The sequence below is a fragment of the Chlorocebus sabaeus genome, chromosome 17, assembly GCF_047675955.1.
Source record: "Chlorocebus sabaeus isolate Y175 chromosome 17, mChlSab1.0.hap1, whole genome shotgun sequence".
In the NCBI taxonomy this organism is placed as follows: Eukaryota; Metazoa; Chordata; class Mammalia; order Primates; family Cercopithecidae; genus Chlorocebus; species Chlorocebus sabaeus.
In genome coordinates, this window is record NC_132920.1 from 6,147,895 (window position 1) to 6,164,006 (window position 16,112).

Genomic DNA, 16,112 nt, shown 5'->3' on the forward strand with positions numbered 1-16,112 from the left:
ATGGTGAGACCATGTTTCTACAAAAAGTAAATAAATATAAATATAAAACAAAGAAAAGGTCAGTAGGACCAAGGTGTATGCTCTAGATGAGTAGCAAATATTGTTGTCCATTTATCTGTATCTAGGACAGATTAACTCTGATTCAAATGCAACTTTCACATACAAGGATCATTCAAAATCAGCAATAATATGGGCTCATTTTGGATGATGTTAGAGAGCAATGCATATGGGGTAGGGTGCCATGGGAAGTCTCCTGCCCCATGTAAGCTTTCATATCTTTCACTGCCTTATTTCCTAGGACCTAGAAATGGTCTTGCAGCATATCGATGCTGCTGCAACATCTGCATCTGCCTCTGGAACTTAAAACAGCTTTGTACCAAGTATGGGAGCAGGGGAGAGGTACGAAAGGGCAGAGATGAAGATGAGGAGAAAGTCCTGTGTGTGACTGAGGCACAAAACAGAATTGATAGAGAAATCATTGAACTTGACTGAGTTTTATTTGAATATAACTAGATTAAGCTTCTGCCGCAGACAGAAAGGAAGACCGAAAATAGCACTAGAGATCAAGTTATATTATATTAAAGTACAGCTACATCTTTGCACATCCAGAGTTATGGTTTGCAAAATTTGCACCCACTATGCACATAAACAAACTTCTGGAATCCTTTAGATATACAGACTTTCTGTTCTTAAAGTAGGGGGAGAGAGAGGTTAGTTGTTCTTAAAGTAGGGGGATAGAGAGGTTAGTTCCACTATGAACAGCGTCGACTTCATTTTATTTTTCTGAAGTCAGAGTCAGATTCTAATACTTTTGTAAACCAATTTGTTTACAGAGTAATAGTGTACAGAGGTTATACTGTCCACATATATTAGGTAGGTGCAAAAGTAATTGCGATTTTTGCAATTACTTTTAATTACAAAACTGCAATTAAATAGCTCCACAAATAACTAATTGTGCAACTTTAGACAATCTCCAATTAATCCCGAAATAAATGTATAGCAGTATTGACTTCACATACAGAGGTTTTATCCTCATATACATGGAGGATGAATTTTCTATCTTTCTCTTTCAATCTAATGATTGGTATATGTCAGAGAGGTATATGTATTTAGAATAATCTTACTACCCCTCCAAAAAGAGATGCATTGGAAATAAAGGACTTTTTTTTTTTTTTTCCAAAGATGGAGTCTTGCTCTGTTGTCCAGGCTGGAGTGCAGTGGCACGATCATTGCTCACTGTAATCTTCAACTCCTGAACCCAAGAAATTCTCCCACTTCAGCCTCCCAAGTAGCTGGGAGTACAGGTGTGCATCACCACACCCAACTAATTTTTAATTTTTATTTTTTAGAGACTAGGTCTCGAACTCCCAGCCTCAAGCGATCCTCCCATCTTGGCCTCCCAAACAGCTGGGAGTATAGGCATGTGCCATGGCACTCTGCCAAACAGGTGAATTTTTAAATGAGAAAACTAAATGCCTGCCTCTTACCTTCACACCAAGGATTGAAGAGAATGTACGTGTCTGTTTCTGGGTTTCGACTGGTTCGAATTATGCCATAGGGGGTCCAGACAGCAACATACATGCGGAATTTCCCCACAATACATTCGGGGGAAGACTGGACGGACAGTCGCACAGACCTGTCCTCTCTCATGACAATCTTGGCCCCCCACTTTCCACTTTGTAACTCTGAGACTATAGGCACTGGGATGTAGGTTCCCTTGTTCTCCTGTGGGTAGCGACCTATGAGAAGAGAGAAGAGAGAAGAGATACTGCGTTAGGTTGATTTCACAAGCCACTTTTGTTCTCCCTCTTATCTTATAGCTGAAGGGACAGGAGTAATCCATTAGAATTAATCTTGACTTGAAGAAACATACAAATCAGGCAAGTCTGCAAATTACTTTGACTGTAAGCAGAAGAACCTTCAAGAGCAAAACTTACTTCATTTGTTTTCTATAAAGCATGTAGAGGATTCCACATTAAGACAAGCAAACAATGCTCCATTTTAGCCTCCCTAATTACTAATTTCAAAGATCTTTAAAAGAGTCTTTGGTAGGCATATTGTTAGAGACAGAACTTTCCAAGGAGGTGGTTCCATATGTTACTGCTGAGCAGTTTTGTGAGAATGCTTAATCTTAATGAAAATAATAATTGACACAGTGCAAACCAGTGAGAAAGATGAGAACTTCAACACTCTGCTATTAGGGATATTGCGTATACCACTCAGAATGAATATCACATATACTTTAAAATCCAGCACAGATTTGAACATTGTTTTCTGCCTAGGTGCCATGGCATCTAAGTAATGCTCTTGAGGACACATGGGACTCAGCCTCTCAGGAGCCCCTCCATAAACCCACCTGTATAAGCATGTTTGTTCCAGAGGCACCCATCTCCTGTTTCTGCTCCCTCTTTGTGCATACTGTCTTGGGATGAGCTTGCCTTTTCTCCCAGAAGCTTTGTTGTTCTCTGGAACCCCTTTCACTGTTGATGTGTAGACATCAAAGGCAATCTTGCCAGGTAAATGGAACCCATAATTCATTTATTACAGTGGTTCCCAGCAGCTGTCATCAGTAAATACTGATTTAGATTTAGAATACACAGTATTTAAAAAGATGCAAGTTTAGTAAAAATAAACTTACGGAGATAAAAATCTACGTGTTAATGACAGATTTTTTTTTTTTTTTTTTTTTTTTTTTTTTTTTTTTTTTTTTTTAGAAAAAGGGATGAAAGGAATTTTAAAGCTAATTATGTAAGGATGCACTTTGGGGAATAGCAAAGAACTAGAGAAGTACATCTGAAAGCACTCTTTGTACCTGCTATGTGCTCAACCTCAGCTTCACCTTTGTGCTAACTTCCACTTTTGTTTTAAAAGCTTCACCTTTGTACTAACTTCTAGTTTTGTTGGGAACATGGAAAGAAAGAAGACAATCACTAGTTTCCACTGTTACACTTTAAATTAAGACTTCAAAGACTCATATTAAATTTTACCTATCAAATCCAAGTTATACAAAAATAGTAAAGCAAAAGGAAAGCTATGCTTTTCATGCTGACTTTGAACCCAGTCATAACCTAATTTAAAGACTACTTCTGACATTTTTCATTCATATATTGATATTGCCTACTATGTGCTAGACATTATCCTAAGTGCTAGGGATACAACAGTGAAGAAAACAGACAATAACTTCTGTGCTCATAGAGCTGATATTCCACAGAAAAAGCCAAAGCATGTGGTTTACCATGTTCTTATCACCCCTTTATTCCCTGTAACAAATGATAAGAAATAAACCATTATCATCATCCTAATTTGACAAATCAGGAAACTAAGACAGAGTCATTAAGCAACTTACCCAGGGTGATACAGCTAGCAAATAGTGAAGTTCAGATTTGAACCCAGACCATCTGGCTTGAGAGTCAGAGTGTTTAACACTAAGTTCTATGGCAGCTGTATGAGTTGAAAATGTTTTGGAGTTGATGAGAACTACGTCAAATTCTGACTCCACAATTAACTACTGGTGCAACTTCAGGCAAATCACTTAATTGTCTTAGCTTCCATTTTCTTGTCTTTGCAGTTTAGTTTGGGAAATAAAAAGACAATAGATTTTATCATATAATGAAAGCTTTATGCTTAGCACACAGTAGGGGCTGGCTGAGGGGGCACTGATTTTTTTTTTCTTTTTTTGAGACGGAGTTTCACTCTTGCCACCCAGGCTGGAGTGCAGTGGCACAATCTCAGCTCACTGCAACCTCTGCCTCCTGGGTTCAAGCAATTTTCCTGCCTCAGCCTCCCAAGTAGCTGGAATTACAGGCACCCACCACCACATCTGGCTAATTTTTTGTATTTTTAGTAGAGACGAGGTTTTGCCATGTTGGGCAGGCTGGTCTCGAGCTCCTGACCTCGGGTAATCCACTCGCTTTGGCCTCCCATAGTGCTGGGATTACAGGTATGAGCTACCATGTCCAGCTAGTTTTTTTTTTTTTTTTTTTTTTTAAAGTATAACTTCTACTAGAAAGTAAAGGCAGAAGGAAGAAGGGGTGATTTTTTTTTCCTCTCTGGTTCTGAATCTGAAGAAAGGTGAATGTCCCAAGGAAAGTAGGTTACTTGTGTTGATTGAAATATTGTGGCTAAGGGGAAAGAAATACAGCTGGCTCTAACACTTCTGTGTGATCTCAGGCAAAGCACTCATCTCCTGTCAACTAAAACTTTGCTTCTTCTATAAAATGGAGATCATAGTGGTCATAGTTTGTGGTAGGGAGGGCAGCTCAGTAAGTGGCAGTTGTTGTTACTTCCCTATTGTCCTGGGCTTTCTGATTCCTCTAAGTGATCCTTCTCTGCTCCATCTGTGGGAAATTAGGATGGATTTACCAACTGCCAACAGACCTACCGAAGTCCAAAACTATTTCAAAGGCCAGTTTATCCCAGATTTAAAAACCTTGAGCTGACTGATTTTTCCATCAGGAGAACTTGTAGAAGTGGAAAAAAAAAAAAAAAAAAAGTGTCATCATTCATTAGTAACCAAAAAGCCTTAATAATTCCAGGATCATCATGGAGTCACCTGAAACATCCCATTCAATCATACTTTCTGATTTTCTGAGTCATTAATGATCACTGTATTCTCCATTCATCCCTTAGAGCAATGGTTAGAAAACTATAGTCTGAGGCCAAATGTAGCTTACCTACTGTTTATATAAAGTTTTATTGGAACACATTTATGTTGATTTGCTTGTGTATTATTGTGCTACAGTACAACTCTGCTCTTGTAAGAGCAGAGTTGAATAGTTGTGACAGAGTCCAAATGGTCTGCAATGCCTAACACAGTAGCTGGCCCTTACAGTAAACAATTGCCAACATCTGCCTAAGAGGATTTCACATTTTATTTATTTAAGGCGTGATTCATTATAGACTCCTGGTGTGTAACACTTGAGCCTAAGTAGAAAATATCATCACCTAGTTTCTCCTTCCAAGGAGAAATATGTTTCTAAACTATTTGCAAACATCTATACTACTAGTAGGTCAACCTTTAGTTTCCTTAAAGTCTCCTAGTTAAATTCCCCACAGTCTCAGGGGGTGTTGAAAACATAGGAAGTTTGTAGCTTTTTACTGATTTTACAATTCATAGCTAAAATGTACAATTTTAAGATTGCAAAAGTTGTTTAGCGTCGCCAAGGCAGTTCACATAGTGATGGAAATACAGTGACAGGAATTAAGTTTTGTTTCTTAGGGTCCTTGCAAAACCTCTGTGAGGAAATTTTTACAGATGGGAAACTGAGGCTTGGTAAGGGTGTCATGTATGCACATCACGTAACTAGGCAGAGGTGGAGACAGAACTGGGGACAGGGAAGCCTGTTCTCTTTGCCCTATGTCGTGCTGCCTCAGTGAAGGAAGGTGGAGAATGGCAAAAGGGATCTAGGGAGATGAAAGGAGGCGAGAGAAGAATAAAACTGGAAAGTCTGAAGGAATATGAGGAAAAGGGACATTGAGAAATTATGCTGTGGTAGATAAAAGATGTGTGAGCCAGAAGTGAGGATCAAAGGAGGTAACAACTGAGTGAAGAGAAGGAAGACTAGGTGGAGAGGAACCTGCACAAGGGTCTCTCTGGGCCAACTCATTTTTTTGTGATTTGCGTTGGGAAGGCTTCCAAAGAGTGAAGACAGCAAAGGGTGAAGGCTGAGCAACCCTGCTGATACGCTGATGCCACGTGGCCCGGGAACAGGGTATGGAAACTCGTCAGGGACAGGGAGTGGTGAAATGAATTCCAAAGGAAGGAAAAAGAATCCTGATTGGCAGGCTTTTCATATCCCTGTATGGGAAAGCTGGTTAGGAATGTGAAACCTGATGTGTCAATAGCACCTCAGGGTCTTGTTGACTGCTCTATTACACTATGTTTAATTCTGAATGTAATGATTTCAATGACAGCACTGGGAAAGTATTCTCCATGATTGAACTGTGAGTGAGGAAGTTGTGACAGAGTAGTATTTCATTTCACTAAATAGCCCTTCTCAGCCCCAGGAGTCGGCATGGTTATGAGACCACAATCCAGCTATCCTTGGAAAACCCATCCATCAACATCCATGACTGCCCATCAGCTATCCTTGGCCCAATCTGGATGGGAAACACGGCTCCATACAGGGAACTTCCATGCATGTGTTTGCCTAAAGGATGTAATGCCTGGATAGATGTGTTTTTCTCCTTTTCTCCCCCAAATCATGCAACCTTGGGTTAAAAACATTAGGGCAAGAAAAAGAGAATTGGGAAAGACAGCATCCAAGAAACGAATCCCATTTTGTTTTTAATAATTTCAGCCTTCGAAATTGGACTGCTAAACATGAGGAAATATTATAATTACCAATTGCAATTTTTCACACTTATCAAAAATTAGTACCATCTTCCCAAGTGATCTAGAAATTAACATATGCTCTTAGTTTAAGTGCTTGCTTTCATTTGTGAACTATTATTGAGGTCACAAAACTACTGTTTTCAAGGCAAAAGTCGCTTGGACCATAGGCCTATATTCGAATGCCTCATTGTCCCTTTACTGAGGGCCTCACTCTCCTTACATGGACCTACCTTAATTCCCCCAGCTGGGATGTAGGAAGAAGAAGTTGAAAATCTTTAATTCCATTATGATGTTACTCTGTTCCAACCTTAGATACCTAGGCTTGAGCTTTGTGCACAGTTTCTTGATATCAGTATCCTTCACAAGATAGGCAAGAGAAATCTAGCTGCAGCTCAGATTCAGTGCTATGTAACCCTGGGGAAAATGTCCCCTCAACCTTTCAATGCATTCCACAGACCAGACAGCCCATTGCATGTAAAGCCCTGCATTGGTGGTGCCCACTAGAAGAATTCATTGCCTTTTAAGAAATTAATATTTTAGGTTAGTTGATGGCTTTGAAATACTTTTACTTAAAAAATACAATGTCCCAGGTGGTGATGTGGTTCCCAGGTAGTCTATGAAGGACATCAAAAAGCATATGGTATGGTCAGTATGGTTGAATATTGTTCCTAATAGAACTGTTCTGACTCCACCTCTCTCACGCCTAGGACCTGGAAGAACATACTTGCCATCAAGGAGGGTGACTGAGTAGACACATCTGTCAATCACTGCTCCCTCTCGCGCTCCAAAATAAAGAAGCTGGTAACTCAGGACACTCCCACTTCTCTCCTCTTTTGGGTATGCCATCTGTAAGTCCAGTGGCTGCAGTCTATGCCCCTGATATGCTATACTTAGTAATAAGAAGAATTCTGGCCATATTGTTAGGGAAACAAGAACCTAGGAGAGCCAGGGTTACAACCTTTTTAAATCAACTTCATCTTAAAACTAGCAAGGCATTTTCCTTGCCAGTCAAAACCCATGGTCCTAAGACGTTGACAGCTAAGGAAGCAACTTGGTAATGCCTGCAAGGACAAACTCCTACAACAACAGAAAGTCCAGATGTCTCGATATCCGTAACGATATATACTTTTGAGATAATTACAGTTACGCTCTGATGTACTCACACACTAAAATGTCAAGGATAATTTTCTTTAAATCAATAGAATAGCAAATTTTGTCATGTTGTCAGCCTACCCACACATAAGCACAGCTTAGCTTAGTCTTTACGTAGACAAGATCCCTATATAAGAAAAGCTTAAAACAATGACAGTGCGTTCCTCTACTTGCTTTCTGAGGACATCCTACTTTGTAACGGAGTAGCTTTTAATAAACTATCTCTTCTCACTGCACTCTGTGACTCACCTTGAATTCCTTCCTGTATGAGATCCAAGAACACTCTCTTGGGGTCTGCATCGAGACCCCTTTTTCTATAACAATTATTTGCCAGAAAAGCCCAAACAAACCTTTATCTCCTTATTCACTTAGATATCTATTCCACTTGTTAAACTGAACTGAAGACACAGTCTAATATGTCTGTATAGCTCCCATAGAATGTCACAGTGTTTTGCACCCAGTCGGTACCTAATAAATGTCAATGAGGCTGAACTGAGCTCTCTGCAAATGTCAAGCCCCACTAAGGTCATCATAGAGATGTTAGAAGCTCTGGAATGAGATGCCCGCAGCAATCCAGGTGTTCAATCCAAGCATCCCTCACAAGAAACAAACATTTTTATTTCTAAGCTTTTTCCTTCAGAGGGTGTTTTCCATTCTTATATAAACATATTTTAAGCTGAGCTCTGACTCCATCTACCTGCTGACTTCCTTTAAGAGTTCATTCTTAAAAGAGGATTGTCTCTGAGGAACACAGGAATATATCATGTCTTCAACTGAGAAGGTAAATTTCATGATGTTAATTCATTTTTCCATTTGATTCATTTGTTTTTCCCAAGGCGCACCTTTCATGTTCAAAATAATCAATCTATTTCCAAATAGGCCCTGGAAGTATGAAAGTGACAGCATGATGTATGTAGCAGTGCTGGAAGTGTGAATACAGTTGCTTTGGAAAAGGAAGCAAAACTTGTGCTAACCGTCTTAGGATGGAAAGGGAGTGTGCTGAGACCAAGAGGGAATAAGTCCCTGAATAACTCTTAGAAATACCAGGTAACCAACTACAAAAACAACATGCCACCACCAAAAAAGAAACAATCAAAAAGGCACAGAAATCATGGATGATAGCAACTAAGAAGAGAGAAACACAAGTATTCAAACGCAAATCGTCTCTTTGAGGACTGTAGAAATGTGCCCTTTCCATTGCTAAGTTGCCATTGACAGATTGCATACATATTTTCAGATGTTTCCTAAAGAGAGAGACCTTCCTGGCCATGTTTATTCTAGTTCAGGCAAACTTAGGAAGGTTTGGGGGGAAGCTTTGTGAAGACAAGGATTGAGTTTTGTTTAACTTTGTATACCCAGCAGCTTGCATGATGTTTCGAACATAGTAGGTGCTCAATAAATATTTGGCAAATGGGAGCTAGGTATTGTTAAGGTGTCTTTTCTACCTTGATTTTATTTCACTTTTCTTTAAATGCTTCCTACATCATTTAAAACCTCTTTTGGAGTAAAGGTAAGGTGTAATTTTGTGAGATATACATGAAACCAGCATTGTGCTAAGCTCTTTGAGTGAATCCAAAAGAAATCATCAGGTTGTCACCTGATGCTGACTACCTGGCCCCTGGCTTTAGGAAGTGCACCATTTAGATGGCTAACCAAGGAAGGAATGTGAACATGAGGACACCGTGTCTCAGGATGATGCCAGTGGCATTCAGAGGAAGTAAGAACATAACATGAAATTCAGAGAAAATATGGACAGCATTGAGATGGCAGAATTTCTCCCTAAGAATGACTTATTTCTGTGAAAGAGGACTATGAAGCCCCCGCAATGAAATGTGTATCCATTTTAAATGTTCCTACAGCATGCCAGCCTTTTCCTGGGATTACTGGCCATGAGGAACACAGTGTGGAAACCTAGAGGAGGAAGTGGCTAACAGTGTCTGTGGAAGTTGAAGAAGATTCCTTAGAGAATGTGGTTTTGGGATACAATCCATTTGTATCCCAAATCCATTTGGACAAGGTGGGGAAGAGTCTTCACAGCTGGGGGAATAAGCAGCTGAGGGAATAAGGAAGGGACAGTGCATAAAGGGAATGGCAGGATACCTGTGGCAGAAGAAGCTGTTGACCCAGGCAGGGTAAAAAGCACAGGGACCTCCAATGCTGTGCAAAGGTATTTAGAGTATGTCCTAAGGAGGGGAAGGAGATGGGGCAGGAGCCATTGAAAAGTTTAAGAGGTCTGATGAGATTGCATTTTAGAAAGATCAGTCTGTCTGCAAGATGGAAAATGGTTTGAGAGGGACAAGAGTGGAGCAAGGAAACCAGTCAGAGAGTGCTGAAGTGCTCAAGGGAGGCATGATGGTGTCCTTGACTGACTCTCAGGGGAAGGTAACTGGAGGTGTGCCGGCGGAAGCAGGAAATAGAGGTAGTAGGCATTTGATGTTGGCATTGAGTAAGGGGGCAGAGCCATAGGCGACCCCAGGTTTTGTTCATTCTTCGAAGAGTTTTTCATTGCCTACAAGGTGCCAGGCACTGCTTGTTTGTTTGTTTGTTTGTTTTTGTTTTGTTTTGTTTTGTCTTGAGACAGAGTCTTGCTCTGTTGCTCAGGCTGGAGTGCAGGGGCACAATCTTGGCTCATTGTAACCTCTGCCTTCCAGGTTCAAGCAATTCTCCTGCCTCAGCCTCCCAAGTAGCTGGGACTACAGGTGCCACCACACCTGCTATTTTTTCAATTTTTAGTAGATACGGAGTTTTGCCATGTTAACCAGGCTGGTCTCAAACTCCTGACCTCAAGTGATCCACCCACCTTGGCCTCCCAACGTACTGGAATTACAGGTGTGAGCCACTGTGCCTGGCCCCAGGCACCATTTTAAGTGAAATGCAGCCATGAACCAAACAGTCATTCCCTCTAACCGAAAGATTCCAGACTAAGCTTCAAACATGGGCGAACGTGCTGCTTTATGAGGAGTTTGCTCCAAAAGTTAAGACCTGGTGTTGTTAACTGCGATACAAATTTACTCCAGGAAGCTAGTTTTCTGGAAATTCCCTAACCCACATGTGTGTGGCCTTGTTTAAGAGAAGATAGGATATTTTTAGTCTTTAAGAAAAAATAACCAGCAGAAAATGCTCTACAATGTAGACAAAGTTGGTTTCAGAGCGTAACATTACACTGCAGATTTGTTCACATTGCAGATTCAATTTCTAAGGACCAGGAGGCACAGGAGGCAGAGAATTTGGACTTGTGTTTCCTGTTGTCCATTCGGGAATAACAACCACTTATAGTTTGTCTCGGCGACTCTACCTATCAACTGACTAGCTGCTCTCAGACCTATTGCCTGCACTCCTAGAATCCTCTGTCAGGTTCCACAGGAAGCCATGTTCCCAGGCTCCTCTGCTTTCTGACTTCCAGGTAGGTTTGGCCAAAGAGGGGATTGGGAGCAGGAGGAGGGGAGATGTCAGGGTGTGTCTCCTGTGCTCTATCTTGAGGTGAGAGTCTGAGTCGCCTCCATGGCTCCAGCACCTGCTGATGCCTTCTGGGTTCTGAGAGGACCTCCTTCTCCATGTACCTCCAGCTCCTGGTGTGGTGGCAGTTTTCTACTGTTCCTAATTCCTGGGTTGCCTCACCAGGTTGCTTGTTTGGCTTCTTAGTCATTCGCTTCCCTGTGTACACAATTGCCTCCATTAAGATCCCACTGCTTACAAGTCTAGAGCAGTTTCTATTTGCTCTCCTATCAGCTTTAAGGGTTATGTCCATTTTATATATGGAAAACTGAGGCTCAGGTAACTTAAGTAACTAGCTCTAGGCTACACAGCTGTCAGGATGCAGAACAATCATTCGAACCCAGGTTGGCTTGGTCCAGAGCTGTGACTGGGGAGGCTAATGAACCTTCTCAGTGCATTTTCCATCTGTAAAATGGGCATTACAGAAGATGAGGATTAAACAATAGTGTGTGTGAAGGGTATTTCATAAACTGAACAGATTATTATTCACCTTATTATATGGTGTCTGATGGCTATAACAGCGAAGAAATCTTACCAAGCTTATTTTTATTTCTGAACATAGCCATACAGGTAGTGAATAAGGTGTGAGAACCAAAAGGAAAGTCTTATCCCCACTCCCCTCCCAACCAACCATACAGGCTCTTTCTTGGCTAAGGGGACCCCAGAGAAACCTTAAAAACTGAGTCGCAGCCATGATGGGATGAGAGGTGGTACACACCTCATTATATTCCCTTTCCTTTTGCTGTTTAGACAAAATTGAACAGAATCAATATTAAAATAGAGATCATACGACTGACACTGTGGCAATAAAATATCTAATTATAAACAAGACCCAAGGCCATGCCAGGCAAGGGTTAAGTCATGAACCTCTGCATTTAAAGAATAAACTATGTCCTAACTGCCATACAGTTTTTCTTTTTCTCTAGCAGCTAAACAAGCCCTAGTCTCAAGATGAGCAATGTTGAAACAACTGCAGTTCACCCACCACCAGACGCTAACTGACCCACATTCCACCAGCCACAATGACATCTTTGATTGGATAAGAGATTGATTTCAGTATCATTCTCCTGGTAAGAGACTAATCCCAGCACTTTGGGAGGCCGAGACGGGTGGATCACGAGGTCAGGAGATCGAGACCATCCTGGCTAACACGGTGAAACCCCGTCTCTACTAAGAAATACAAAAAACTAGCCGGGCAAGGTGGCGGGCGCCTGTAGTCCCAGCTACTCGGGAGGCTGAGGCAGGAGAATGGCATGAACCCGGGAGGCGGAGCTTGCAGTGAGCTGAGATCTGGCCACTGCACTCCAGCCTGGGCTACAGAGCGAGACTCTGTCTCAAAAAAAAATAAAAAAAAATAAGAGACTATCAACCATGGACTGGTTCTGGACAATTTACTGAAGCTGCACACTTCCATGCATTCCCGTCCCTGCTTCACCTTTTGATGTATACGGCCTAACTTCAGTACATATAAATGTTAGGTCTCACCCTAAAGTGAATATGGGTCACATGTAACATCCATGTTTATTTAGTATGTATACATTAAGTCCCTCTTCCGTGTTTATTTAGTATGCATACATTAAGTCCCTCTTCATAAATGTTCATAGCTCCTCTTGTAACTTGTTGAATATGTATATTTGGCCAACGAGTTCAGCATAAATTCCTGTTCCATCTTCCTTTCCCTTGAAGTGCCCACTTTTCAGCCTCTGCCAAAGGCTGTGCTTCTCAGCCTGTCTGGATAGTCACTCTGCAGGCTGTAACCTTTTATAAGAAATAAAGACTCCTTTCCAAATGTATAAATTTGTGATTTTTCAATTAACAGGTAACTGTTGATGTGGAATGATTCCGGATTTTTTTCATCAACAGGTTATTTATTAAGCACCATTTAAGTGCCAGGCACTGTTCTGGCTACTGAGAATGCAGCAGTGTCAACACATAGAAGATTCATGGAGTGTAGAGTCTAGTGGGAGTATACAGACAATAACCAAATAAATATATGCTATGTCAAATGGAGACAAATGCTATGAAAAAATGACTAGAGCACCTTAAGGGGACAGAGAGGGACAGAGTTGGGGGTGCTAATTTGGAGACAGTGGCCAGAGGAGACCTTTGAGAAGAGACGTGAGAAAAGTGAGGGAATGAGCAGTGCAAATATGAAGGGATGGGTGTCATCAGTGCAAAGGCCCTGTGGGAGGTGGTACTTGGCATGCTTGAGGAGGCCAATGTGCCTGAAGCAGAGGAACTGTGGGAGGTGAGGTACCTGAGCAGGAGAATTGTGGGAGGTATGATGCCTGAAGCAGAGAGAATTGTGGGAGATGAGGTGTCTGAGCAGAGGGAATTGTGGGAGATAAGATGCCTGGGGCAGAGGGAATTGTGGGAGATGAGGTACCTGAGCAGAGGGAATTGTGGGAGATAAGATGCCTGGGGCAGAGAGAATTGTGGAAGATGAGCTGCCTGAGTAGAGGGAATTGTGGGAGATAAGACACCTGGAGCAGAGGGAACTGTGGGAGGCAATGGTGCCCGAGCAGGGGAATTGTGGGAGATGAGAAAGGGCCTGGAGCAGAGGAAACCATGGGAGATGATGTCAGAGCGAGTCAGATCAAGCAGGGCTTTGTAGGACTTTGGATTTTGTTCGGATTGAGAAAAGCAGTCACTAGAAAAGAGGCATGATCTGCTTTAAGTTCTTTTGAAAAAAAATCACTTTGGTTGTTCTGTGAAGACTGCAGGAGAGCAATCATGATTACTATGAAGATCTCTTGACCTCTCAATATCCCCCTTTTGCTTGTTGGTAATGAAAATCCTACCAACTGAAGAGAAATTAGAGATGATCTGAAATGTTTATATCCCTGGGAAAAGCAATGTGTTTGCTTAAATTTGTTGCACTATGTACTTTTCCCAAAAGCTGGAACTGGGTGTTGGAAATAGGGAGGAAAGTGGAGGTTGGAAATAGGGAAAATTGCTCAGGGTACATGGTATAAAAAATGTGGCCACCAGAAGTACAAAGTTCATCTACATGACCATTGTTTCTAGGGCAGTTTCCAGACCTTCCTTGGCATGAGTTTAAACAAGACTGTTATCCTATCAATCCATGGAGGTTAAATTCTTCAAGATCTAGAGATGTGAGGGAGAGAAATAGGATGTTGGTGTCGCAATGTCTAATTTATTGTAGTTTGCCGGATTTCACAGTTATAAACCAAACTGCATATCCAGTTTTTTGCCCCATCTGACCCCAACTGTTATGCAGTTCTTTCAACTGACAAAGAATGTTTTCATATTTCTTGGGTTTCTGACCCCTCTTGCTGGGGTCTGGAAGCCCAAGGGGTGGATAGGGACTTGGTGGGGAGGCAAAATTTGAACTGAACATGAAGGTCACTGACTAGATACCTTGCAGTTAGCAGCTTCGAGACCCATCTCTTTCATGTTCTCAGTCAGCTCAGAACACATACCATAAAGAATTCTCTCCTAGAACAACTGAATTTCCCCCAGCAAATGGCAAGTCTATGGAGCCAAAGCACTATTTGCTCATTTGCTTGTGTTCCATCCATTATATGAGCAGGATGAGGATTCTAGGTTTTAAAAGAAGGGCTCATTTCATTAAAATCATGGCAACTGACTTAAAAAATAAAGTGTCATTAGCCAACAAAGATAAAAAGTTTAGCTGAATGTCTTCCAAACAAAACAGGCCAACTGATGACATTTCTGCTAAAACAGTCAATTATAAGGATAAGAATAAATCACTGGTAATTCTGAAAAAGTATTTGTTTGTCTTTGGAGTATATATGAATGCAATATATAAAAGCAAGTGTTAAATGAGTTTGCATTGCCAGAGATTAAAGCAATTATTGGGAGAACAAAAATCAACATAGCAAACATTCTAAGGAGTATGGTGCAGTCAATCTAATATTAACCTACAAGTGGATATTTACAACACATACTCAATAAATATTTATTTAAACAGATGTTTACTAGTGCTTATGATGAGCAGAGTGATACTACTTAATCTAGAGGAGACGTGGTGGTGAATGTGCTGAGATATGATACATTTCCTGTGCTCAATGGGTTTATAATTAAATATCCAAGTTTAGATTGTAATTTAATTCATAATAATGCCACGTGAGGATAACAGGGCAAGAGTAGTAGACTGTGGGGGAAGTCAATGACTTTATTAACTACATGACAACAAATATGGAACTCAAAGGATTGGCAGAAAGAAAGACACACATTTGCATTTTGTTAATTCATATGTATATTTATGTGTGGATGTTTATTTGCTTACTATAGATGCTCCTTGTTACTTCATAAGTTGATTACTGCTTACATTTAAAAGCATCACTTTAAAAAAACTGTATTCAAGCCTAGTTTTTTTGCAAGTGACATAGATAAACAACATAAGAGACCATGGATGCAGTTGAAACAGGGATGTAAAGAAACAGTATTGAGGTTGGACCATCCTTGCCTAGGGATGCCTTGTGTCAAGAACACAATTGTTCTTGACATCTTTTTAAGGCCTTGGAATATATTCAAATCTCCTCTCATTTCCTCTGGTCATGTGTTCCACAATGATTTGCCTTTAATAAAGGTCATTGATGAGTACCTCTTTATTTGTGGGCTTGAAGGGGTACAATATCGCCTTCCAAAAATAACACCTAATTCCAGTGCTTTGGAAAATTGCACAGTGGAATTTCGTCGAAAACATCTGCCACTACTCAAATTCCAGAGTGCTTTAAGCATGTTCCTTGGAGTTTCATACTGCTTGTGGAGTGGCTAGAGAATCCTCACTTTGGGACTCATCTGGGCCAGCCTCCCTGGCAGCACCTAGTCACTGAACATCACCTGGCTCCCCATGAAAACAGTCATTTGGCAACTGATTCTAAGGGAACTGGTCTCAGCTAACAGTTAATGGCAAGAGTCTAATAAATTCATTTTGCTAAAATGTTAATGTCTAAGAAGAGTGCTAATACTTCCTCTTACCTCCATGTTTATACTTTGTAGGAAATAATGCCTTCACATCTTAAATGAATAAATTGCCATAGTAGAATTTCATTCATTGCATAAAATTGGAAGAGGGCATGTTCTTTACTTCACATTCTGAAGACCTTGTCTTCTTGCTAAGGGGATTTTACAGTCTCAATGT

At 40.9% G+C, this 16,112-nt stretch overlaps 1 protein-coding gene across 2 annotated transcripts in view; it reads right to left on the reverse strand.

Moving 5' to 3' along the window:
- Nucleotides 1-16,112, reverse strand: part of F13A1 (coagulation factor XIII A chain) — a 163,027-nt gene that overhangs the window by 113,313 nt on the left and 33,602 nt on the right. For both annotated transcript variants that reach the window (XM_007973790.3, XM_007973791.3), the window contains exon 4: nucleotides 1,488-1,739. In XM_007973790.3, the coding sequence (XP_007971981.2) occupies nucleotides 1,488-1,739 (252 nt within the window). The remainder of the gene's footprint in view (nucleotides 1-1,487; nucleotides 1,740-16,112) is intronic.